The 24,560-nt window shown below is 37.4% G+C and overlaps 1 protein-coding gene across 18 annotated transcripts in view; it reads left to right on the forward strand.

The window, feature by feature from the left end:
• The window catches only part of ERC1 (ELKS/RAB6-interacting/CAST family member 1), a 295,118-nt gene that overhangs the window by 68,853 nt on the left and 201,705 nt on the right, over positions 1-24,560 (forward strand). For 10 of the 18 annotated variants that reach the window (XR_011742041.1, XM_065859918.2, XM_065859923.2 and 7 more), the window contains exons 4-7: positions 11,645-11,719; positions 12,601-12,756; positions 14,547-14,630; positions 17,279-17,446. Coding sequence is in view for 17 of the 18 variants with exons in the window: in XM_065859918.2 (XP_065715990.1) it covers positions 11,645-11,719; positions 12,601-12,756; positions 14,547-14,630; positions 17,279-17,446 (483 nt within the window). In the remaining variant the exon portion in view is untranslated. The remainder of the gene's footprint in view (positions 1-11,644; positions 11,720-12,600; positions 12,757-14,546; positions 14,631-17,278; positions 17,447-24,560) is intronic. The other 8 variants (XM_071817537.1, XM_071817541.1, XM_065859930.2 and 5 more) reach the window with 1 other exon arrangement.

Genomic DNA, 24,560 nt, shown 5'->3' on the forward strand with positions numbered 1-24,560 from the left:
AGTGTATTAGACTTCTGTTAAAAATCTTTGCTGGTAGTAATAATAAAGATCTGCATCTTGAAGCAAAAAGGTATCGCTGCATTTTTCAGCTTTGAAGCCTATGTGTGATTCAAATGCGTCATGTTGAGACTCAAGGTCATCAGATAGTTTCTCAGACAGACAGTGCAGATGTGCTGGCTAGCAGTCTGGCCTTGAAAATTAAATGTGAGTGCATTCATTTTTTTTCACCTGTCACTATTACTGTGATTGTACCAAAGATTGCACCGATTTCCTAAGGAAAGGAAATTCCTAAGAGAGCCCAGACTTGCGGTTCTGATGAGATCATTACCAAGGAATGGCTGCGCTGGTGCTGGCCAATGATCCTTTTAGTCCGGGAAAGGGTAAGAACAAGGCAAACATGATACTTTTCTGTAATACTGTCTCATCTTCCCAACTATTTACAGATGAGGGTTTTCTTGAACTTTTTGTGACTTGTTCATTTAGTATCCTACATGGATCTGCCATCCAAGTACACAGTCAGTGTCTTGAGCCCATGTAAACTTTGGCAGCTGTAGCATCATTTGGTAAGTGGTTCTACAAGCCTACTGTCTGTTGCAGGAAGAACCTGCCTCACTTCTTTTGAGTTTGAACCTGTCTCCTTCATTGACAGCCTCTTGCTTTTGCACTGGAAGACACAGTGATGGGGTGATTGCTGCCAAGACTTTGTGCCACTCACGGCTTTAGAGTTGTCATATCCCTTCCAAGTTCTGTCTTTTTCCAGGCTGAAAAGTCTAACACTACTTAATTGTTCCTCATATAAAAGATGTTGCATATCTTCGATCATCGCCCAGAGCACTGTCTCAGTCTCCCATATCCAGATTATGAAATGGATTCTTCTGCAGATAGTGAGAGGTATCTCCATAAGCAGTTTGCCTCTCTGGGGCTTTTCCCAAATGTCCTGTATTCCAGGGAACAATCTTTCTATACAGGTCCATAGGAAAGAACCTGTATCCAGCATAGGCTGTATTTGGCACCTCAGTGATACAGAGGACGGTCTGTCATTAACACAAAATAATGAAAAATTGAATGTCTCATTGACCATCTGAACACAGACATGGACCTGGATGCCCTGAGTTCAGCAGATGACAGTGTGGCTGCATCACATTCTTCTACCATAGAAAACAAGCCTAAACTTCATAGCTTATAAAAAGCAGGCTGCTATTTTGAATACCCCTTCTTAAGTCTTACTGAAAATTATTCATATTATTGTTGGTATTCTAGACTTAACTTTCAAAAACAAGATTACTATCATACCAACAAGAAATACTTGATGAAATCCAGCAGCTGGACTATAGCTTCCAGAATAGTTCCCAAGTTGCATTAACTGCCACCTCATTGTTCCAGACTCACCTGTTGCAGAATTATCAGTGATGGCAGTGACAGCTCATAGCTCTAAAGATGACAAAGCTTGCTGTGCCCTTTTTGACAACCTCCCTGCTCCCAATCCTTGACAAACTGCTAGATGCACAGAGTAAAAATAGGCTTTTCTCAGCTACACAGGCTACTGGATAGACCAAATATCAGTGCAACTTATGGCAGAATATTATGGCATTATATCCACACCTGGTATTCCAGACACTTGGACTACCATGGGCAAACTATGATTTCTAAGGACAGTGCAACATTATTACAGGAACTTGGTTAAATCTTTCTCTTTTTGGTTTGTCAGTTACTATTTGTCTTTAGAAATATATATCTGAAGAAAGAACTGAGATCATACAGTTCTCATGTCATAGTCGATAAACAGGTAACGTCTTGAGAGTTTTTGGAGAAAACAGTTTAGGCCAGATTTCTCATCTGTCTGGAAGAAAGGATAAAAACAGAACTATCTGTGTTGGTTGTACCCAGGGGGAACAAAAAGAAGCTGCTCACTCTGTATTATTGTCAGATATTTGCCAAACAACTTTGGCAATGTTGTCTCATTTTCTTACTCCTTCGCAAGGGATATCAGCACAGACTTCACTACAGTAGTTAATGTGATGACTTGTTTGTCTCTGGGTTGCTACTGGACATACATACTCTGTAAGCCAAATACCTCTTTGTTCACAGCGGAGCTATGGTATATACTAAGTGGAACCTGACCGTTAGTCAATATAACATATCACTGCATTTCTCCTGCTCAGGTAGGAATGGATATCCTTTGGTGGCTCAAATCATATGGACTAAGAAGAATGTATGAGGCAAAGTTCCTAAACGTATTATATTATTTCCATTGGCCAGTGTGTTTAATGATCTCTACCCAGTGCGCCTGTGAAGCTGCCAATCTTGTCATGCCTTGTATAACATATATTCAGAGTCCTGATTATATACATGGCCCTAACCATTGGCTTTTCCTGAAAAGATGCAGATGTTGTGTATGGTGCTAGTTGTTCCTTCATAACAGGTATATCACATTTTTATAACAAAGCTATATCCTGCAAGTGACTTGTGACAGGCTGTATGTGGTTGTTGTCAATACTTTCAGCAAGAGGTCAAAAATGAACCTCCCTTTAAGTCAGTCATCTTGTAGCTACAGCATTCTCCTGGGAGAAGGAAGTTGTTGGCTCAAGGTGTGAGGCTAAGCAGATATCACAGGTGAGGTGAAGTGTTCATTGAAATATCAGTGTAACAGACTGGCAGCATATTTCAGCACAAAGAAAGAATCAGCTTTTTGATTTGATAGACAAAAATTAGACAATTATTCCATGAACTGTAGATCCAGCTCTGGGGGACAGATAGCTGAGTACAGCCTTTTGTTTGGAAACAGAATCATAGAATCATTTCAGTTGGAAGAGACCCTCAAGATCGATTTCAACCATAAGCTAACTCTAGCACTAAACCATGTCCCTAAGAACTTTGTCTATGTGCCTTTTAAAGACCTCCAGGGATGGCAACTCCACCACTTCCCTGGGCAGCCTGTTCCAATGCCTGACAACCCTTTCTGTGAAGAAATTTTTCCTAATATCCAACCTAAACCTCCCCAGGCACAACTTGAGGCCATTTCCTCTTGTCCTATCGCTTGTTACTCCAGAGAAGAGACCAAACCCCTCCATGCTACAACCTCCTTTCAGATAGTTGTAGACAGCAATAAGGTCTCCCCTCAGCCTCCTTTTCTCCAAGTTAAACAGCTCCAGTTCCCTCAGCTGCTCCTCATCAGACTTGTGCTCCAGGCCCCTCACCAGCCTCGTCGCCCTTCTCTGAACTCTCTCCAGCACTTCAATGTCTTTCCTGTGGTAAGGGGCCCAAAACTGGACACAGGATTCAAGGTGGGACCTCACCAGAAAAAAAGGCTCTTCATCCAGAAGGTTTCTTCAGGAGCCAGTTCTAGGTTCAAGGTTTGCATGTTACAAGGGTGTGCAACAAGGAAGCCAACGGTAGCTTTGTACTTTGTGTCAGAAAAACTGTTTGGCAGTAAATTACTGTTTTTACTTTTTATTTTTTAAAATAATTGAGCCTTTTCAAACAAGATGGATTTTAATACAACCAAGTGTAAAACTCAATTAAGGAGTTAGGGATGTAGTGCTTACCGAATAAAGGGTGCTTTTGTATGTCAAGCAGTCGCTGAAATGGGTCACTCATAAGAGCACTAATTTACAATGAACTTAAGGAAAGAGGCCATGGCAGAAAAAGCTATTATTTCATTTCGTCTCCAGTGTTTGTTGAAATGGCAACCACACAATGTCCTGTTTGTGAACTGTACTGTAGTTATCTGGTATGGCCTTATTACAAGAACCGATCCCTGTTTGTAGCTATTGAATCGAACAGGGTTCACTTTATTCTAGAAGTAACACTACATTTCTGTGAGCACCCTTTGTTACATCTCCACTTAGGGCAGGTGTCTGTCAGAGCAGCGAGCAGGTGCATGGGCTATAACATACGTATGCTTGCTTTAGCTTTAGATTATCCAGCTCGATACTGTGATGGTCAAAGAGCAGCAGCAAGAAGCTTAGTGAGAAAGGATGGACCTACCATTAGAGCCCTGCTGAACAATGCCCAATGAAAAGAAAGGTTATTTGCCTTCTCTAAACAGATTTTTTTCCATGCACGTGTTAAAATTCTTAGCGTTTTCTACTCCAGGCTCAGAGAAGGATTTAAAAGTTTTGGTTAAAACAATTAGAGTTATCTCCAAGAACATATCTGTCCTGTTGCAAGATTTTGCAACATAAAGAAGACAGTTTTAGAGAGATTTTTTGATTTGTTGGAGTAGCTGGATTGACTCAGTAACTGAAGCTCTTACTACGATCATACTAGGGGACATCTTTCTGATGAGTTAAAAAAATTAAGTTTCTGCTTTTTCTACTGCTGCTTCATTCTTTGCACCTTTCAGAAGAGGGTAGCAGGGAGAAGTCATTTAAATCAAGATAACTTAAATAGTTATGTCTTCGTTAAAATTACTTGATCTGTCTAGAAGTGGTGTTAAAACAAATAGCATTTTTGTAGAACAAAGTTTGATAAACTGGGCTATTGCGACTTGAGAAAATGTAGTATTTATTCTTTATATGTTTTATTTTTTATAATACCATTGTAGTTTGGAATGTCTTATGTGTCACTTTTTAAAAGAATGACAGTAAGGCCTGGACTACATAATGGAGAATAAAACCAAATATTTTTTAGTTAACTAAAACTATCCAATCCACTTACTGATGAAAAGATCCTGCACAGAATATCGTATTTGATTTTGTAAAGACATGGGTATGCCAGTTAAGATAAAAAAAGTCAAAATTACACCTGTATTTTTATCTGCATGTCATATTTATTGGTCAATTCTGTTAAAAAGGCATTCATGTATGAATGAGCGTATTTTTCGTATTCTCTATGCGATACATGCTATCTGATTATGTAGGTTCTGCAGGAAATGGAAGGCATGTCCTTTTTTGCTTTGAGAGCACTTATCTTGTGGTGCTACTGAAAGATAAAATGCTGTATTTTTAAGCATACAGCCTACTCCACTGTAAAACCATCATTGCTTAAAAGTCCACCTTCACATTTCTTCCAATTCCCATGCAAAATTGGAAGCAGGACTAACTGAGGAATTAACAATGAATGATATGGCCCAGTTGTAAAGGAAGAAAAGAATCTGATTAAATTCCTTCCTTCAGTTTTGTGCACATATGTATAATTTATTAATATTTTAAAGACATAGTGCTGGTACTGCTCAATATTGAGGACTCCTTCAATTCTAAATTCTGTTATCTAATTTTCAATTATTTTGGCACTTCTTGCTCAAGGAAGAAACCGCAGAATTTGTTATTCTTTTTGATGCATTAAAATCATTTTATCACAGCTATTCTTTACATATTCAATGTTCTTAGTACATTTGATGAGCTGTTCCATGTAATTAGGTTGACCAGAAAATTACAGTATTGTTTCTCATAGGGGTGCTGTGCTACCTTGTAGACCTACTTGGCAGATGTAAGGTAATACGATGCATACCTTTAGTTTCTAGTTTGAAGTAGATTTTTTTTTTTAAAGGAAAATAGCTATTCTCAATTAAAAAATGGTAGTGATGAAGTACCAACCTCACCTCTGGTTAAGGCAGCTACACTGTTTAAAACTTCTGACTATTTCTAGCCTTCAGTTTCCAGTTATTGAATCTTAATATTTTTTTAGACTGAATGACATATTTTGATTTTTTTTTTTTTGCCTGTGAAGGAACTTTAAAGCTGTGATCAATTTGCCCAATAACTTTTGTTTTGATATTTTTATTCTAAAGACAAATTATGCTCCTGCAGTCCTTCTTTGAACTCTCTTCGGTATATCAATATAGGTTTTAAATTTTAGACATTCAAAGTGGACACGCTGTATCCGTAGAGATAACACTATTGTGAAACAGGTAATAAGGTGTCCCTCCAGCTAAAGCTTTTCTTGTTTATGTTAAAGAATTGAGGATACTCTTATAGCTTATAATAATGGAGTATTAAACATAAAACTTGGAAAAACAATTGGATAATAGAGCATTTTTCTATATTCTTGGTAATGTTGTGATGATATCTCATGGCTAGAAGTTCCCACGGGCTAAACTGTAACAAAAATACAGTGCATATTTTTAATAGTAATAATAATTAATAGTGAAAAGCATGCATGTTGCACAAAACTTGGGAACAAGTAGCTTTTTCCCCCTTTTTATTTTACTTTTTTGTTTTTTAATAGAGGAATCATGGAACATATAAAAGCACTTAAAACATAAAATATATATAAGCCATCTTTTGCTATAATAATTTAAATTGCATTCAAAGGTAAGAAGATGTTGAAGTTGACTAGTTTGTTGTGGACCAGTATCGGTTACACGTGAAAGTTCTTTATGAAAGTAGAAGAAAGGAAAAATGCTTTATTACTTTATCAGAACGGATAACTTGCAAGGAATGAAGGATTAGTTTTGTATTTTTGTGGTCCTGCTAGCGCTGTGTGGTCCTGTGCTTTTAATTATTGTTCAAAGTCATGTTCTGAAGATGAAAATAAAATTTTCATTCATCTCTGTGGTGTGTGGCCACGATAGAACCTGAATACATCAGAGATAAGATATATTAATACTTCTCCATTCTGCCACTGAAAGATAAGTACACGACCTGTATTTCGCAATTAAGAAGGTTATCTGTGCACAACCTTCCTTTGGCAGCTGCAGTTAAATCTGTGTTCTAGGGGGGTTCAGACTGCCTGTGACCCTTTTTTCAGACTCTTTAGAACTGTGGGCATGTTGCCAAAATTAAGTCCTTACTATGCAGTTGGGAGGTGGGAGATGTTTTTCATCAGGTTGTGTCATCCAAATCACAGTGGAATTACCTAAGATGATAGAAGTAGGACATTTCCTTTGCTGAAGTGCAAAGAAAGCATCACTTCAGACACTGGAGGTACAGGCATTTCTAAAGAAAGAATTTAGAAGAATTTTTTATTCGGGAAAATGCTGTGCAATGTGAAAAGCAGATGCTGTTTGTCAGCATCCCTTTAGTGACACGCTGTTCGCATGCTGTGTGTTCTATCTATTCCATTTCCTTAGTAGTAGTTGCTTTTATGTTCTCAGGTCAGAGAGCCTGTCTCCACACAACTGGAAATTATCTAGTAGGTAATTGGACTCCTAAAATAAAAGTAATATATATTTAGACTTTTGGCATATTATTTTTTGATGTTTTGATCTTTTGTTGTCTCAGTTTCTAAAATTCCACAAGAATTTATTTTAATTTATCTCTCTTATCCAGCTGTTTAATTTTTAGTCTACAATAATGGTCCTTGGATAGTTGTACAACTGATGTGACAGGAACAGCTGGAGATGTAACTTTCTGCATTTCGTGAAAGCTCATGCAATTCAGAATAGGATACTTTTCACTCTCAGATCTTTCTTCACCTTTTTAAGCTTAAAGAATCATCTTTATATTTATTAACTTTTCCCCATACATGAGTTTTGAAGTTAGGAAAAGCAACTTTTTAATTCTGAAATCTGGGGGATTCAAACCTTCTTTTCTTTCCCTCCCATGTAACTTCTTTTCAAGTAGACAAGTATTTGATCCTGCTGCCAAGATGTGACTGGGTGTCTTCAATTGTGAACTGTTTTTACCAGTTTCCTCTCAAAGAAGTTAAATGATGGTTTTGGAGCTGTGTTGTTTCTATATATGTTCTTAGTAGGTGCTTTCATAGCCAAGCAGAAATTACAGAATAATTTGGTATTACAGCAATATAGGATGTGTGCAAGAATAAGTGTTCTCAAATACCACCTCACTTAAAGTGCCACAGATGAATTTACAAACAGGACAGTGTGTGTCTTACCCTCTCGGTTCTGCTCAGCCTGGGAATTGCAGGAAAAGATAATTCTGAGAAGGGCTTGGAAGATGTGGGACATGTTATGAGCCTCTCCAGAGGAAGAGTCAGAAGTCATGTTTCTTTCTTATGCAGATGTTTGTGTACTTGTACAATGACTCAGTCCAAGCACTTCTCTTCACTTCGGTCAAATATATATGGACCTCCTCTTCCAGAGTAGTGAAGTATCTGGACGCCTCTCCAGCAACATACTGTTTGGTGAATGCATGAACAGAGTCCCCAGTGTCTACTCTGCATACTTCAGATATGGAGATTTTTCAGGAGGAAGCTGCTCCTATCACTTAAATTGTACAAAAGCATCCTTTGAAATTTTTTGAGGGCTTCAGTCTAGCTGTAGAGTTGTACATGCTAAAATATTGAACAGGTGTCTGCAACTATGTTGGACTGGTGACAAGACAGAAACTTGCTTTGTCCAGAGCTCATGAGAAGGACTGACAGCCACAATATCTTGGAATCATGATGCAGTTCTCGAATCTATGCATTCAAGGTGTCTGAGATGGAAACAGGGAAAAATATGCCGCAGCTACCTTAAATAAGGCAGCTGAGGACACTGAAGAACAGTCATGTTTTTCATAACAGGTACTGGTAAGAGTACTGAGAGACAGGTGGAGGGTGTTGGATCTGCTCCCTGCCATATTTCTAAATGCTCAGACTGGTCTTGAGTCTTAAAAGCTTATCATAGCTTATTCTTATTAAGACAGTATGTAGCACTATGATTTTTATCTCTGATCCTTGACTGAGGGTAGTAAGATAAGCTCTGATGGCAGAGTATGTGGTAAAATTAAAGCAAATTCAACCTCATGATGAGCTGCTTTTCATTCAGTTATGCTGCTATACATGTTAGAATCTCTAAAGTATTGGTTTGTGGAGTCTCCTTCTCTGGACACATTCAAAACCCACCTGGACGTGTTCCTGTGTAGCCTCATGTAGGTGTTCCTGCTCTGGCAGGGGGATTGGACTAGATGATCTTTTGAGGTCCCTTCCAATCCCTAACATTCCATGATTCTTTGATTACTTCTGAAGAAGGTGGGTACTTGAGTAGTAAGTAGTGGAGATGGACCAGAAAAGTAGTTTCATTGATGTGTCTCAGGAAGAATGCTGAGGATGGAGTAGGTAATAAAAGCAACATGAGGATGCTGGTCCAGCTTGTACCAAGGGTATCCTGTGTGCCGACAGCTTCTTGTTTCTTCTTCTGAGGATGGGCACAGCAAACAGTGGAAGAAGGTTCAGTTGGCTGGGCTGCCTGCTGTCTGCTTTGAAAAAGCTTACAGCTCTGCTACAGAGATGATGCCAGAGATAATGCCTGAAATTTTTAGATGGCCTTACGATCAGCCTCCTGGAAAGAGCATCTCAGTGTAGTATGTTGCCCTCCTTAGATTTAACATCAGTATGTTCAAGATAAAGTGGCCGCCTCACCTGATTTAAAACCTGTTGAATAGGTAGAAGCCATATCTGTTTAACTGTCAACAAAAAAGAAGCATGCTCCTAATCCTGTAAGCAGATGGAAAAGTGGAAGAATTCTAGTGACCAGCAGTGTAGAAGGCTGGTGATGAGAAATTACCAATTATGCTGTGCTTCAGACAACATTTGAGAAGAATAGCAGAGAAGAATGCACACTACCCTTCGTACCTTACAGGCAGATAGAGAACATCGTGAGCCAAAAGAAAAGTCTGATTAGACTGCTTAGATTTGAGTAAATCCCTTTTGTGAATACAGGTACAGATAAGTAGAAGAATATCAATGATATTCCTCCACTCTGGTCTATATGGTGTCAGTGGTACATGACCAGAGGCTCTCAAGTTCTCTGTCAAGTATGGGAGAAACAGTTTACCTTTTTTTTTTTTTCAAGAGGGGTTGGTTGGTTTGTGTTTGTTTGGTGGTGGGTTTTGTTTGTTTGTTTGCCTTTTTGTTGTTGTTGGGTGGGGTTTTTTTGTTTGGTTGTTTGGGTTTTTTTTTTTTTTTTTTTTTTTTGTCTTTTTTTTTTTTTTTTTCAGAAAATAACACCATACATGGCAAACATACTTGTAAAAGTACCTTCTCAGGAAATACACAAGTATAGTCTTTACAGACAGAGAAACAGTCTACTAAATTTTCTTGTTATTACCACTCATGGGCATCAACTTATGCAAATGGCCTTGTGCCAAACTTATGCAAAATCCTGCTTGTGGCCTTTGTCATCACTACACATTTCTACTCACTTCACAGCTGTGTAAGAACACTTAACAATCTTACAAGATAAGTAGTGTTCTCGGTATTTTGAAAAGCACTATACAACTCTACTTTTCGCATTCAAATAATTAGTCATATGGACCAAGTATGACTACAATACAAAATCTTATATTTTCACCATGTCTATTGAAAATACCAATTTCTGGATAGCTTTTTGGATTTGTCTTCTAGAAGTTTGAAGGGAGTGGGTGACTAAACTGTATCTGTGTGTGTGTACACGTATACAATTTGTTGTTAGGTTAACATATATCACAATTCATACTCTATGGGCACCAAGATATTTTTATGTCCTATAATATTAACTTTCTAACAGTATTCACATTCCTACATTTAACGTTAGCATGTGGTGTAAGGACAATACTATTTTAAGACAAATAATGAAAAAGTGGAATAGATACTGTATTGTTTCTCCTGTATTTCTCACTTGTTGGTTTGAAACTGCTAACTACTTTGTACGATTGAACAAGTTGTTTCAGCTTTCTGTTGGTCCAGTGGAGAGCTACGAAGATGATGAGGGGCCTAGAGCACCTTTCTTGTGAGCAGAGACTGAGAGAGCTGGGTCTGTTCAGCCTGGAGAAGGCTGAGAAGGGATCTGATCAATGTTTATAAATATCACAAGGGTGGATGTCAAGAGGATGGGAGAGAATTCTTCTCAGTGGTGCCCAATGATAGGATGAGGGGTAATGGGCACAGATTGGAGCACAGGAGGTTCCATCTGAATATGAGGAGAAACTTCTTTACTTTGAGGGTAACAGAGCACCGGAACAGGCTGCCCAGAGAGGCTGTGGAGTCTCCTTCTCTGAAGACATTCAAAACCCACCTGGACACCTTCCTGTGAGATCTGCTCTGGGTGAACCTGCTTTAGCGGGTGGGTTGGACTGGATGATCTCCAGAGGTCCCTTCCAACCCCAACCATTCTGTGATTCCTCAGTGAGCAGTCTGAAGCATGCTAGTTTTTTGAATTCACATCAACAGAAATATCACCTGGACTTTTGTGTCCTCCTGGCTCTGCACTCCGAGCTCCTCGAGCAAGGTGCTGTCCACTCATGTGCTTTCAGCTGTGTTTGAGGCCTTGTGGAGAAAGGCTTTCATCATGCATAATTAAGTGTTACTACTCTGGGGCAAAAAATTTGGGAAAAGAGAGTTATCTACCCAACTGCACCTTATAGCTTGTTGAAACAGAAACCACAGCATTATTGTTTTCAGTAAGCATCTAGTCAAATAAGTTATGTGTTTATCTTCCATGAGAAACTAGCAATAGTTTAGATTAGTTTAGCCAGCGGATGATGGGGAGTTTTAGTACACTAAGCTGTCATTTCAACAGTTTATTTTTAGTATGTCGGTAGTCAAAGATGCAGTTTCTGTTGTGCCTTTTTAATTGAGGGTGTTAAGTCTGTTGAATGAACTTTCACCTGTCCTTCCTTTGGTATGAGAAATAATAAAACAAAATATATATGAACTGGTAACATCAGAAAGCAGCATTGAATTATATTATGTATTAGGAAGAGAAGCTTCTAGTAATTTTGTTTGTATTTCGTAAGTGGGACAAAATGCAATTAAGCCAACTCTTTCTTTTCTGCTGGTACAGGAGATCCATCGTCGATTTGAAAATGCTCCTGACACAGCCAAGACAAAGGCCCTGCAAACTGTTATTGAGATGAAGGTAAATGATTGCATGTGGGCATCAGTATCATTTGTTCTTTGGAAAATCGGTTTTCATATGAAAGGCAGCTCTGCCAAATACTGTACAGTTCTGTCAGTTTTCTAGTTTGAAAAAAGTATATTTATTTTATGCCAAAATTAGCAATTTGCGACTCAAAACCTGCTTAAAGAATGGGTCATATAGCTAGAAAGATGTCTGTGTATGATTATAAAGCTAACTTTTCTAGATGAAATTGTGATTGAATTCTTAAACCATTAACTCAAGTAGCTAATGGAACAATGGCAATTTGCCAAGAGCTCAGGAGCCACAAGTGGAGTGCGTGGTTTACACAGCTTTATGCAATTGTATTTCATATTGTATGGTCCATAAAGTACATCAGCCAGGGTTTGGACAAATAGAGTTAGAAAATTGGAAACTGTCTTTGCAAAATATTCTATTCCATTTTTGTATCCTCCCTTTCTTCCTCCTCCTTTACTTGTGCCTTTTTCTTTTATTTTCCTTCTTTTTTTTACCTTCCAACTATTTCCACTGCATCTCAATGTTTTCTATAGTCATTTCCCATCTTTCTACTCTGGAGTCTTTCATTTACCGTCTTCCTTTTATTAGTCATCTTTGTGGTCCATTGTAATGAAATCTAATTGACCATCTGGTAACAATAAACCATCTTTACTATCAGAAGAGAAACACCAGTATTTCTGGGAAATGATGTGAGTGCTGAAACAGAACACTGTTGTGAATTACAACATAGCACTTCACCTTACTACCTTTCTGATTTCTTGTTGCAAAAGTCTGCTTTATTGATTTTTTTTTTTTTTTTTTTACTCCAATGGTATTTTAACAGATCATCTAAATATCTAACTGTTTCTTCTAACGGTTTTCAGGATTCAAAAATTTCTTCCATGGAGCGTGGTCTCCGGGATTTGGAAGAAGAGATTCAGATGTTGAAGTCAAATGGAGCTCTGAGCACAGAGGAACGTGAAGAGGAAATGAAGCAAATGGAGGTGTACCGTAGTCATTCCAAATTCATGAAAAATAAGGTATTGAGAAAACAAATGATGGTAGTAAGATGAACTGAGCTTAGCAAACAGATGAGAGAAGCTTTTGTGTTTCAGTAAGAAGTTACAGTTTGGGTTCCCATTCAGGTGCTCCAAAACAGAATTTATTTATATTCTGTCATAAAGCCACTAAAATAATTTTAAAACACTTTAGAGAATTTTAAATTCAAATTTGACAAGATTATAAAAGAGGTTCAGTAAGGTAAATGGCCTGAATTCTGGTTTTGCTTTCACACATTTATTTTATTTCAGAAGGATTTTGTGTTTATCTTTAGACTGTTGCTAATCCATTATAGTTGTCCATTTTATTTGGTCGAGAGTCTTTTCAAATGTCGTCTATTGAAAAAAATGATGTTTCTTTTTGCAGCTGTTGTACTATAACTTGTAGGCCTTTTGATTAAAGGCTGAAAAGATCATGAACTGTCACTATAATGGCTTTCGATTACACTGTCCTTCCAGTAGTGGAGTCAGAATGAGAGTAGATTCTACAACAGTGGCAATACCAACACGAATTAATGCCATTGGGAATACAGGACAAATAGAACAATGAGACGTGTTGATCCTCAGGTGTAAAGATGGATGGACACTGACTACTGAATTGTTTATAGCCGAAAGACAATTCATTCTTTGTTTCTCCCAAGGAAAAGTTTTGCAGTCCCTCCATGGGCCCTAACATCTTCTCATGAAAATTCAGACCACCTTGTACAGTAAATTTAAGTATAGTGTGAACAGTCTTGCTTTTCTTAGTTAGGTTTTGCATACTCCCTGTGAACAGTGTACAAATCACTGGAACAGAGGTTGAAAATCACTCTACTAGGTCCTGAACAATTGTAACCTACTGCATTTGTCCTGCTTGAAATTATTTGTTGAGAAAAGAATGCTGGAGAAAGTTTCTTGGGGAAGTGTTACTTGCCCTGAAGTAGAAACATGTAATACAAATGTGTTTCTTTCACTTCCCTCATGCCAGCTCACTGATTTACCTCAAGATAACCACATCTGTAATTTTACACTTTTGCCCTGTATCCCACTTAGTTGCTTCTAGGAATTGAAGGATACCCCCTTCAAATTACGAAAAGATAGAGAGTTTTAGCACCTCTTCGTTCCATCCTTTCTTCTTTTTTTCTCCTTTCCTCCTTCTTTTCTTCTTTCCTTCTTCCTTTGTTAGCGACTCTTCCATTTCCCCTTTTCCTCTCCCTCTGTGGGTGTGTAGATCTATTCAGATTCTCACCTTCTGGATCTTTCCCACCTATTGTGTCTGCTCATTTATTTTCCTGCAGAAAATTTGCTTTTTTTTTTGATAACTCCTCACTCATGACTCATAGTCAACTCCAATCTTTATATCTTGCTGTCCTACCTTGTTTTGTAATTGTACATTTTTTTTTTCCACTATTGTATTGTATAATCATCTGTGGCTGTATCTTGACAATTAACTTTATTTCTCTTAAACTGATAAACATCCCTTTTCCTGTCCTAATTTCTTCATGAATTCCAGTTGCAAAACTGTTGGGTGAGGTGCCCCATATTTGACATGTATAAACACAACCATGACTGTACGTCTTTGTTTCATAATCAAATTCTTGTCTGGCAGCCTATATGAAATTACAGAGATATTAAACTTTTGAGAAGACTTAACGAAGAATGGAAGAGAAAATGAGTGACCGGTGTTGATCCTTCTGTTCAGTTTTTTGTCACTTGTAGTTACTTGGATTGAAACAGGCCAACTAGAAGCTGACAAATGATAAATATTTAAAAGCATAACAATGTCGTGACAGGTAGAGCAACTGAAGGAAGAGCTAAGTGCCAAAGAGGCTCAAGGGGAGGACCTGAAAAAAAGAGTGGCTGGTCTCCAGGCCGAGGTCTCTGCAGTAAGATTTATTTTTTGTGTGCAGTGGCCATTCACTGGGGCTTGCGAGCTCTCTGGCTTTCGGGATAGCTTTTCTTCTCTTACCTTCTTCATGACTCAATATAACAGTAGAACTAACAGCCTGCTCAGCCTTGTAGCTGCATTTTTGTTCTCATGGTTTTGGTGTCCATAACATCACTCTTCAACTAAACATCTGTATTTATTTTGTTACGGGTTTTTTAATGGTATCAGGTGTTTTAGCAATAGCTTATTTTTCTCTGTTTAAGCAGATTTTCAGAAGTATTCAGCACCCATTTTGGGACCAGACTTTGAAAGAGATTTGAGACAAGTAAAACAAAAATAATTTGAAAACACTTGCTGAACCCTCTTAACATTGTTTCACAAAAAATAACAAAAGCTGGATGCTGAACGCTTTTTAAAACCGATTGTTTGATTTTAGCAGCATGATGTAGGTTATTGCTTTGCTGTGAAATTAGTGCATTTGCTGAGGAATTATAGTGTCTCACCAAGAAGAGAGACATGAGCACGTAATGCTGTTTAAAATTCTCTTGTTACTTGGAATGGTTTGCACTGGGTTCTTCCTAAAGAGCCTTAGCACATGGGCAGTGTGGGCTTACAGCTCTGAAATCGGGATTCTAGAGAGAACGATCTTGGGGTGCAACTGGGGAATTTTAATGTAATGAAATGTGGTTGTGTTAGATGACAGCATTTCACCAGAACACAAGTATTTAGAGTAAACCTCTCTTCTGATATGACCCCAAAAAGAATTTATCTTTTCAAAGAAAGAACAAATTGATTTGAGGAAGAGTTACTGTCATTTCATCTACCTGCTGGTTGAAAAAGATTATCATCTGAAATTTTTAAGGAGGCTTGCTTGTTTTTTTGGATACTCCAGCAAACATAACTAGCAGAAAATAGTTCATATCTTCCCAGCTATTCTGCTGTGCCGAACAGTGTTGTGCAACTGGTTGTATTGGCCAGTAGCCTCCAGCACATATAGTGCTGCTAAAATCAGTACTTCTGTATCTAATTTATATAGGTGGTGAAATCATTATGTGGACATATTTGCTTTAATAAAAATATGAAAAAAAACCAAACTACTATGTTTGAATTAAGTGAACAATAAACTATTGAATAGTTCTATAAATTACATTCTTCTTGTCCTCCTTACTATTACTGCATTTTAAAAAATTTGTATGAATGAGGTTTTTTGAAATACACGTCCTCCTTTCTCCAGTCCCCTTCTTCCTTATCTCCTCATATATGCAGTTTCACAGTAGAACGCAGGAGTCCTTGATGACGTCTGTTGATGCAATTTTAATGCTCTTCAGTAAAGAGCTTCCTTTCTTTAATTGCCCATTACCGAAACAGTGTTGTCAAGATAAAACTGCATTTACCCAAGCTTTTCCTCTCAGTTATTTCTACTAGTACGTGCATTTATTATAAATAAAAATAAAAATTAAAAAAACCACCACCTTACAGCTTAAATCAGTGTAATTTTTTTTTCAGCACATTCCCAAAAATGGAGGATGACCTGGACAATTTTTTTTTTTAGTTTGTGATGTCCTTTAATTTCTGTTTTGAAGCACTGGGCAAGATACTTTTGGGATTGAGATTTTTTTTTTAAATGTCACAAGCAAAATTGTGCAAGTTATAAAAACCTGTTTAGTTTTTAGAGATATGTCCACCTCTGGTATATAATATAAAGGTAAAATATTGCTATTTTATTCTGTGAGATGTATCAGAGACAAACTAGAAAGTTGGTTATAAACTTGGACACAAGTCTACTTTTAGAATTTCCTGTCATCTTTAATTATAATTATTATTTTTCTTCAGATTTGCATCAAAATTGTCCTGGGTGATGATTGCACTTAGAATGTGATTTCAACTAATTTCAATGCTTTACTTTTAACATTTCTTAATTTTATCTTTTAAAATTATAATCCAATCTACATTTGTTAAAATAAATTGGCATTTCCATACTGATTTAATTAAACCTAGGAAATTGCTCTCAGCAGCCTGCAATTCCACAAACAGTTTTCATGTTGTTTTGATGTATATTTGCATCTGCTTTAAGAAGCTTCCATAAATTTAAACGCATTAGAAGAATGAAATGCTGGGTTTGTAAATAGTGGGAAAAGTAAAGGTGCCTTTACGTACTCTGTAAGCATGAGTCTGGGTTGACAGGTGGAGAGATGGACAGAAACTCCTTGGTTTGACATTCCAAAGTAAATATCTTGCTTCTGAGAGAGACCTGTAGGTATCACATCTTTTCTGATACTACAGGATGAGACTACTTTCTCATTACATTTCTGCTTCATCCTCGTTAGAAACCTGTCCCTGCTAAGTAACCGGTTTGGGTCTGTCCTTTGAAAGATGGCTATGAACAGACTGACTCTGTTAAAAAGAGCATCTCTTGAAAAATTGATGCTATTGCTCCCTCTCTCTTTTTCTTGGTATCTTTTGCTCATGACACAATGTTTGCTGACCTTCCACTCAAGATAACCGAAGGCTTCACAGTTCTGTGGGATAAGTTTAGAATATCATACCGTTTGTTGATAGTTACGTGAATTTATAGTTATTCTTGTAAGGAAGGTATAAATTATGCTTTCCTTTGCCGGTCTTTTCTTTCTTTTTCAGATTGGTCAGGTGAAACAGGAGCTGTCACGCAAAGACACCGAATTGCTGGCCTTGCAGACAAAGCTGGAGACCCTCACAAATCAGTTCTCCGACAGCAAGCAGCATATTGAAGTTCTGAAAGAGTCTCTTACTGCTAAAGAGCAAAGAGCTGCCATCCTGCAGACAGAGGTGAAATGGGCAATTCTGTACTTACTGGCTTTTTGTAGAGAAAGAGATAAAAAGCGTTACTTATTTTCTTCCTGCTTAGGTTATACAATCCCATAACTGTTTGATCCTGCCTGTTCTGGGCATGTTGTGTCTTTGATTGTGTGTTTGATTCTTTAGGACAGGCGACTGATCGTAAAGACAAGTATCTGTGTATAAGTGCATACATGTTCCTGTGGATGGATGTGCACTTGCACAACATGTTCCACTAACATGCAGTCACTATTACGAGTTTTCCTAGGCACAGCTAAATTAGAAGTTGCAATGCCTGAGCTGGGGGGATTTATTTTCAATGACCTTGTAGCTAAAAGAGAGCAGAGAATGGCAGAGAGTTCAGTAGTATACAACTTGCTGAGGCTTCACTGCAAATGTCAGCATGTACGGGAACTCTTGCATGTAAACCTGTGCTTACACCTGAAATGCAGGCTTTCGTGTTTTATTATGCATATTCCAAGATAAAGGAAAAATATTCTCAAAACTGTGTTTAGATAACGACTGCTTAATGAATTCCCATTTTCTGTAAGACACAACTGTATATCTGAGCATCAAATGGATAATAAGTATAGCATAAATTTACTGCTTCTGGACGTTCTTGAAGAACAAGGATGAAATGTGTGAAGACAGCATTTTAGTCCCCTGGCTTGGAAAAGTGTAGTGTTAGTGGAAGTCCAAAAGATGGCGGTCATGCATCAAAAAATATTTGTGTTGTTACAGCTAAAGCAGCGAAAAATCCAAAGGAGCTATTAAATAGAAAAGCAGAAAATTTGTGGATAACAATGGTAGAAGGATTCCATATTACAAGTGTGTAAGAGAATTTATTTGAACTTTTTATGCTCATATAGCCACGTCCAGTGAATCTATGAGTTCACATGACCTTGTCCACGTTCAAAAATCAAATTATATAGTAAATATTTTTTATATTCTAAGATGGCTTTTCTGATTATTCTCAGATTTATGTAGAAGTTGATATTGCAGAATCAGAAGAGCAGAGTTGTAGAGATGACAGTGAAAAACTCTGGTGACAGAAGTCTGGCAGTAAGAGAAAATACCTTTCGTTGTTATATTTAACTGACACGGAAATGGAAGGAAGTTCAGACAGGGCTCTCAAGTTTATCCCCAGGTCTGAAATAAAGGCAGAAATTTTAAACTCTATGTACAAATTGAGATTTATAGCTCTATGTTGAACTTGATTTTATTAACAGATAATTTCGGATGAGTGAATAATTTGAGGTGATTGAAGAGGGAAGAAATAGCAGATATAGAGGTGTTAAGTTTCTCTGGAACAAAAAGAGAAAGGTCGTCTTTTTTTTTTTTTTTTTTTTTTTTTAAATAAATGCAGTTAAAAACTTGCCTTCCTAGTTTCCTCTTGGACAGAAAGAAAATAGTTTAAGTGACCAATTTTAGTTGTGACTTAATTCTACAAGCTAGAAACTTTAATTTTTAGTTTTATTTTAGGTTGATTTTTTTGGATTATTCACTTGAGACAATTTTCATTTGTATTAGTATAACTGTGAAAGTGTGCTAGTTACAATCATAAACTTCTTGGTAAATTTGTTCATTCTTTTTTACTAGTCAGGAATGTACCCTAGATTCATACATATTTATTTAAAAAATATTTACATTTCAAAATATCACTGGAAATAGATACAAGGTAAATAAACATTTTAAAATGTAAATTTCAGGATTTGATCCATTACAGTGATTGAAAACAATATAGATAATATTAAATCACTGTGCAACATTGTGACAAACCTGCAGAGCTAGAAATACATTTCTATTCTTACTTTTAAATAGTAAAAATCAGTACTTTTCTGCCCATGAGATGAAGTTCTTGAAATAATGTACTTAATTAACCATTTAAGAGACTTCAGTAGATGGTCATAATTTCACCTGTTACGGTAAGTAAACATGTTTATTCAATTAAAATGTATGTAATTTAGACAAGATATTTTAGAAGAAAAAGACTTTATTATACACCATGGATAGATATTGTTGATTGTCATTCAAAACATTTTGATTTATTTTAGCTGAAGCAAAAGTAGTTTTTTAATACAGAAAATTATTCAATTCTCTAACTTGTAATATTACTAAATAATCATTGAGAATATTTGTTCTTCACTGGGTTCTTCCAGTTGAGATTCTTATGTAGTACCACAATACAAAACCAAATTGGATTCTTCCTCCAACACATGTAAACTGTCTCTGTCTACCCACCCTTCTTTTACTAGTAAAAGAGAGAAATTTTGTAATTGCTGCTTTTAGATTATTCACTTAGTTTGCTTCCACATATTATAAGCGAAATGTAACTGCAGTAACGGTGCAAGATTATTTTCTGTCTTTCGGTGAGGAGTTGCTGTGGAGTTATAACATTAATGATACTGTTTTAGAATGATGGTTTTATGATAGATTTAATGGATTCAGTAGAGTCTAGCATGTTCTTCACAGTAAGATGTAGCAATTGTGTCTAGATTTAACATATAGGAAGCACTGTTGATTATCAGGCTCTTCTGTTGTATCAGAGTAAGTAAAATGTAGAATGATCTGTTTATGTCCCTGAGGATTTTTATGTAATTCCAATAAGATATTTATACCTTTTGAAAGATAGTCCAATCTTTTTCATCCTTGTTGATGTTGTTGACAGACAGCTCAACAATTAAATCAGCATACACCTTTACCTTTCATCTGTCTTCACAAGTGATCCTCTCAACTGTAACACTGAAACACATTGATAAAATAGAGTATTGGGATGTTTGTCATTGCATCCTGTGATGCATTTGGGTGGTTTTTTTAAGGAAAAAGGTATCTTTCCATACAAGAGTTTTTGCTGGGAATAGGGTAGGAACATGAGATCCTGCCTGGCCTCGCTGTTGACAGTACTAGTCAATGTTAAAGCATAAGTAGCTTCCCTCCATGCACCTCAAGAGAGTTATGGGGAAGGAGAGAGGTGCATTTTCTGTCATATATTGGCAGATATCTTCATAAAGGATTGATATTTTAAAGTCATGTTCGAATAAACATTTTGAGAGAAAAGAGCATACCTTCATAAGCCTCTGTCTTTTAGTCTTCTGTTAAAGAAAACTGCAGGTAGGTGGAGAAGAGATGTTTTTATAAAATCTCAAAAATGTATTAGCCACCTGCCACACTCAAACTACGAAGAACAGTGAGCTGTTTGTGGGGTGTTTATCTTGAGGGCTATTGGGTGGAGATGATATTGTGGTTAACTTTCCAATTTGTGAAAGAACCTTTGAAAACAGCTCTAAAAAATGTACAATCTCTTTGTAAACAAAACAAATATAAATATTTTGTTTTTAATTAAGACTATATCCATATAAAGTTTGTGTTTTGCCAAATGAGCCTTTTAGCCTAGGTACCAGGAGGTATGTGGCTTCAATGGGAGGTTAAATTACTCAGTGAGAACACTCGCCTTTATTTTTGTATACTGCCCAAGCTGGCATGGTTCTGTGATTGGTCTGTTCCATATGGTATATTCAGATTAATATTCAGTAGAAAGATGAATCCAGTCCTCTGGAAATATTTTATTTGCTCCGAATGTCTCAGTAGAACATAAAATTCTCTAAAGGTCTGTCTTTTTTAGGACTTATACTGACATTTTGAAACTAGTTTAGACTCTCCCAGCTAAGAGCCAGTGAGGAAGTGGCTCAGATTTAGTGAGGAGTGTGTGAGTGGGAGGTGATTGTCTCTACAAGGCTTGTTAACACCATCCACATTGTGACCTGTGCTGACACCTGCAAACGTTAAGCTCAGCTCACAGAACCGAGTTCACCGTGTTTATGTATTTAATACTAAGTGTGAGAGGTCATGAAAGAACAGTTGAACTGATTTCTGACCTGAGGAGGCCCTGGAAGCAGGACATGTGTCCTGCAGTGGGTTTTATAACCCCAGCGAGAGCCCAACAGGCTCTGCGCAAAGCCAGGTATGTGTGCCTCTGCTACATGGTGTAGTCATGTAATCTGGCCAAGTTGTGCAGATAACTGGGAGCTGTTATGTTCATAAAGATTTCACTCTCAGGTCTTCTACAGACTATACTGGATATTACTGCAATTTGTATACGAAGGTGAAGAGTCAACTCTAACATAGTTAATAAGAAAGATTAACGTCAAAAATAGAGAACTAAGTCTTGTGAACAACCACTGGGGTCAAAATCAGTCAGTAAACATGGCTTTTAAGTCTTAATTACAGACTATGCTATCAGGAAAACAGCTTAACTCTTATTTGTGTTCGCATAATGTGTTTGCAAGGTCGTAATAGAATGTCACAGAACTGATCCTTTTTAAAATGTATTCATTTCAGGTACTTGGAGACTTCACATCTACAGTATGCTAAAAGCAACATTTCACTTTGCATTCGCGATACAAGTTTGTCTGCATTGCTCAATTAACTTTGAATTCTGAGTGCTGACATACATAGAATTACTTCAACATCATCTTTAAAAAGTAGCTGGCTCTTGTTAGAAACCATAGCAAGCTCTAAACACCTATTTCAGGACTGATATTCTGTCTGTTCCTTTTGCTGCTATTAATGATGTCACACCAATACAGAATAAAAGTTTGTAATTTTACCATTTCAGAGAAATTAGGGCTTGGATTTAACACAGGGGAGATTGTACCTTCTGATCAAACTGAATGGAGTGTTAACTGAATGGAGTATGGCTTAGTTCACTGATCTAAATCAACAGTTCAGCCATGGTTTTAGCAGGTGGCAGGTAGGTGGGAAGAATCACTTGGTCTCAGGAAGAGAGTAGAGCACTGTTTTTTCTAGGCATCACTTCCTAAACCTGAGTGAGAATTGCCAGTGTCATAATACCCTGATTGCTACTGTACAGTGGAGATGACGATAAAAATGAGAACAAAATGTGTGTGCAACCCACGTCCAGTTGATTCAAGCTCGTGAGTCAGTTCTGACTGGCATTGTGGACTTCTGAAAATTATAGTGATTTCTCTAAGCTGTAAGCTGAGAATATTCTTAAAGCTAAGACTTTGATCTAATTACAGAATCCAACATTTTTAAAAAGGCTTAAGAAGACATTTAAATATTATGTCATTTATTGTGTTTGTTCTAGTAGTCATTGGAGCTACTAATGTTCTAGTTTTTCTTAGAAATTTGAAATTCTACATGCTTAATGTAGGGCTACACATATTAGAACAGAGTCATGGAGTATTATTTACTGCTACTGCAAACTTCTGCAAAGACAAGTCAGTGATTCCCAACACAATTTTTCATACATGCTTCTTAGAGTGAAGAAATGTGTTATGTATGGTACCCAGCTGAAAAGAGGTACCTGTTGTACCTGTACCTAGGAAGGGTTGTTGTGTTGAAGGTGGGAACAAATTTGCTTATTTTGCTAAAGCTTCGTGGGGATATTGGATGGTACCTGCAGGCCAAGTTAGCAAGCCCATTGTTATATGAAGAGTCAGCAGTTGCCTGAGCCGGACTGTAAGATTTTACTTGCCATGCATAATTAAAGCCATGGCAGTTCTGTTACTGTGAAAGCAGTTAGGTTAACCCAGGGTTAAGACAACACTGTCCAAGACACTGAAGTCAGAAGGGGCGTCAGCACCACAGTAGCTGTTTGCCTGGTCGTTTCCATGTGCAGAGAAAATCTTGAACTGACTTTGTTGAAGTTGGCATCACCTGACTCCCACAGCCCTCAATTCTTGTCAGTGTGGGAGGATGCCATACATAAACTGAGCTGACATGAATAAACAAGTGCAGTGTTCTGCCAGGAATAGTGCTAAGGTGATGATTGTGTGTCCTGCCAGCCTTTGAAAATATTCTTGAATGTGTTTGCTGTGGTTTCCTAGGCAGGGACCTCACACAAATAAAACCAGGAATGCAATTTACCCCAAACCGTAAGCTAATATAGAGTTCAAAGAGGATAATCAGTCAGAAAATGGAAAGCATTCTGGGGATAAATTTCTGTTTGCAGATGTTCTCTTTTCACTTAATACTGTGCTGTAGGCATCTGGACTATCTCAAATATTTTGCAACACAACTGTTGAGAGTGTCTGTGTTTGCTGGTGAGGGAGATTTTCAGCTTCCCTTCAAGAATGAACAAAAGTGACTCTTAGCTTTAATATTAGAAATATCCAGAGAAGAACATACCTACTCAATCTATAAATCTGTGTGTTTTTAAAAAAAGAAGACAAAACCTGATCCACCTGCTAAACTTTTTATTACAAACACTAGCAATCCTATAAATCATACTTGGGTAGTACCTGGTACTCTAAAATCACCTCAGAATATACTCCGTGCCCCACTTGCTGGGTGAGAGGTCAGGAATGTGATTTTAATAACGTATGTGTAAGTGAGAAGGCTCCAGACGTAAAGGTGGCAGCGGGATTGCAGTGCTGATGGGGAGAGCAGGGCAGTTCTTTTCCTCACTGGCAAGTGCTTATTGCTCAGCGTAAAAGGAGGCAGACAAAACAGCAAAGGATATTGTGGGTGTAACATACTGTAAATGTAGAGCCTTAGAGGCAATTTTTCCGTTAGCAAATCGAAATAAAGTGGAGTTAGAATAACAAATTAAAATTAAATGTTGCTCGAAATACCATAAGCATAGTGAATACCTAAATTCTTTCCCTAGCTGGAGTGTCCAAGTAATCTTTTCACTTCATGTCTCTGCTAGCCTATGGTGTGCAGAAGGACCAAGAAATTCATTGATCACCCTGTTTCCTCTGTGTGACTGGTGTCTTGTAATGGATTCAGCTAACAGGAACCAAATCTGGTACTGTCAAATAAGATTAGCAGCCAAGCTGGCAGATTTGAGCTCTGTCTGAATGGCAAGCAGATAGGGGTCAGTGGGTTTCTTTTGGTATCTTGAGCAGGTTGGTGGTGTTGGATTTTGTATTCCACAATAGTCTTTGAGATTAGTCTGTGCTCTGTGGTGACCTTTTTCTTCTCATCAAATTTATATTCACATGGCTCTTGATTCCTTCTCCCATTCCTTTTGTCTTGTGAGCTCCGTGTTGCATTTATGTAAGAGAAACACAGAAAAGCAAAAGCTCTTCCTCATGCAGTTTTGAACTCTGAGGATACCATAGAATTCCCAGAGTCTGTT

Source organism: Patagioenas fasciata, chromosome 1, assembly GCF_037038585.1.
Source record: "Patagioenas fasciata isolate bPatFas1 chromosome 1, bPatFas1.hap1, whole genome shotgun sequence".
Taxonomy (NCBI): Eukaryota; Metazoa; Chordata; class Aves; order Columbiformes; family Columbidae; genus Patagioenas; species Patagioenas fasciata.